Source organism: Penaeus vannamei, chromosome 32 (assembly GCF_042767895.1).
Source record: "Penaeus vannamei isolate JL-2024 chromosome 32, ASM4276789v1, whole genome shotgun sequence".
NCBI lineage: Eukaryota > Metazoa > Arthropoda > Malacostraca > Decapoda > Penaeidae > Penaeus > Penaeus vannamei.
The window spans coordinates 4,007,875-4,010,437 of NC_091580.1; the positions used below are offsets into that span (position 1 = coordinate 4,007,875).

The 2,563-nt window shown below is 48.2% G+C and overlaps 1 protein-coding gene across 1 annotated transcript in view; it reads left to right on the top strand.

Annotated features, from left to right (window-relative positions):
• Positions 1-256: 256 nt before the first annotated feature.
• LOC113821398 (uncharacterized) overlaps positions 257-2,563 on the top strand; it is a 4,010-nt gene continuing 1,703 nt past the window's right edge. The window contains exons 1-4 of the mRNA XM_027373880.2: positions 257-910; positions 1,048-1,765; positions 2,164-2,293; positions 2,425-2,549. Coding sequence (XP_027229681.2) covers positions 455-910; positions 1,048-1,765; positions 2,164-2,293; positions 2,425-2,549 — 1,429 coding nt within the window. The 5' untranslated portion in view covers positions 257-454. The remainder of the gene's footprint in view (positions 911-1,047; positions 1,766-2,163; positions 2,294-2,424; positions 2,550-2,563) is intronic.

The following is a 2,563-nucleotide window of genomic DNA, read 5'->3' on the forward strand; positions in this document are numbered from 1 at the left end:
AGAGACAGAGAATTCGGTAACGGTACCAAAATTTGCCTAGTTTAAGGCAAGTAACCGCCAATGAGTTCTTTTGTTTGCTTTTACTGAAGAGTCACCCTGACACGGCGATGCCAGCGAGTATACTTAGGCCTACAATTCAGGGTTAAATCACCTGTATGAATATATAAATATATAGTCCGTATGATGATATTATGGGAATGCTTTCAATTCTAACCCTGTATAAGAGTCCGTGTTCTATCTTTATTCACAATGACAGTGCGTAAGTTCTTCATATTCTTTCATGATCTTCAACATGAGAAACTAAAGAACAAAAAGATAAAAGTAGCCAGCGGCAGCATACATCATGGGGCCCTTTCGTGATTTCCAAATACGTGGGGGATGACGCAAGGAGATAAGCAAGCGACTCGTATAAATAGTTGGCGAATGTTACGCTCGCCATGGTCCACCTGCCGCCATGACGTCTCGGGGTCTTCGCAAAGTGTCCTTCTTCCTCGGCCTCTGCCTCGCCGCCCACGTGGCGTCGGGCGAAGTCGCCAGGTCCTTCGTCTTTGACTTCAAAAACGACATGGAGGGATGGTTGTCCTACAGAGGGTCGTGGCGCTGGTCGGATCGTGACAGCTTGGCCAACACCCTCCCCGCCGATTCCATAGATGACGGCTTCGCTGTCGTGGACACGGTGGGCAGCGACGAACTGTACACCCCGTACTTCAACGCTACCTCCGGCGCCACCTTCACCCTCACGTTCTTCCTGCGATCGCGCTGGGAGGGCTCCAACAGCATGTACGTCGACATGCAGAAGAGGGGCCAGCAGATGACGCTGTTCATCGATCTCAACGACTACTCCAGTCAGTTCTCCAGCTCTTGGATTACTGTGACGGGAGAGATTCCTCCTTCCGAGGAAGATGTTATGGTGAGCATATCCAGTATCTGTTCGTCATTTGATTATTTTTTAATCCTTTCACTCTATCTTATACTAAAACGCTTTTGCACAAATACATTACTTATATAACAATGATATGTACTAAAATTGGGTATTTGAATTGCCAGCTAATCGTGTTCTGCTACAATGGAGACGTAGCTCCTGCCGGCTCCCTCATGTACGGCTGTGCGATCGACCAGATCCAGATTGACCTTCATGGAGACGAAACAACCACTCAGACTTCGACAGTCGCTACGACCACATCTCCTGAAACTACAGATGCATCTACTAAAGCTCCAGAGACAACAGCTGAACCCACTGAAGCCCCTGAGACAACAGCTGAACCCACTGAAGCCCCTGAGACAACAGCTGAACCCACTGAAGCCCCTGAGACAACAGTTGAACCCACTGAAGCCCCTGAGACAACAGCTGAACCCACTGAAGCCCCCGAGACAACAGCAGAACCCACTGAAGCCCCCGAGACAACAGCTGAACCCACTGAAGCCCCCGAGACAACAGCAGAACCCACTGAAGCCCCCGAGACAACAGCTGAACCCACTGAAGCCCCTGAGACAACAGCTGAACCCACTGAAGCCCCTGAGACAACAGCTGAACCCACTGAAGCCCCTGAGACAACAGCTGAACCCACTCAAGTCCCAGAGACGACGGAGGGACCAAACAGGATACTAGAGTACAACTTCCAGTCCAGTGTCCAGGGCTGGACGCTGAGCCAGATGAACGGGGCCGCCTGGAAGAGGGTCGAGTTCGAGGGCGCCAGCCACCAAGTTTCGCCTCCCCCTGAAGGTCCCTGGGTTCTGCAGGTCTTCCCTGAACACATCTTCGCAGGTAGGTGACGTAGCAAGGAACAGGGGATACTGAATGAGATGGAATTGTGAATATAATTACAGTAGAATCCATGGGCTTGGTGTTGGTAGTAAGAATGGTTAATGTCGGTTTGTTGTTTTATGCATCTTAGTTACGTTACTGTGACATGACTAAGATAAAGGGGAACTATTTAAGAACGGTCACACCTCCAACGTTATTTTTGAAAAAAGAGTTTATTTCTTTTGTAAACGATACACTGGGATAAAAACTTCTATGGGGACTGTATATATGCAAGATCAGTTCCGTAATAACCCTCGTTTACATAGAAAAGGAATGAGGCGAATTCCATCAAAACCTTTTACTAAAATAACAACATACTACTCAGCCATGGCAATGAAATCTTCTCCTTCATATTAAAGGAACCGCCCTCGCTCAGAGCCCAAAACTCAGGGCTATCGGAAACTCACTGACCGTCGACCTCACCTTCTGGATGGACGGGACGAAAGACCTCCCCACCAAGTTGAAAGCTCGTAGACGGGAAGGGTTCAGGTGAGTAAGGCGCAAGCGAATGTGCATTCACTTGCAAGCAAGCACTCTTACGGAGGCAAGCATTCATTCATTATATCAGAAAATACAATTACAATAACAACATTCATCAAATACACTCTCTTTTGATGCAGTACCTTTGACGTCGAACCAATTATGAACCTTGATCCGTACGGAAACCAGATGAACTACGAATGGGTTATGTTCAGGGCCTCCATCCACGATCTGGTCCCCGGAGAAACATTTACAATCACTCTAGGTCGGTCGTTAAAG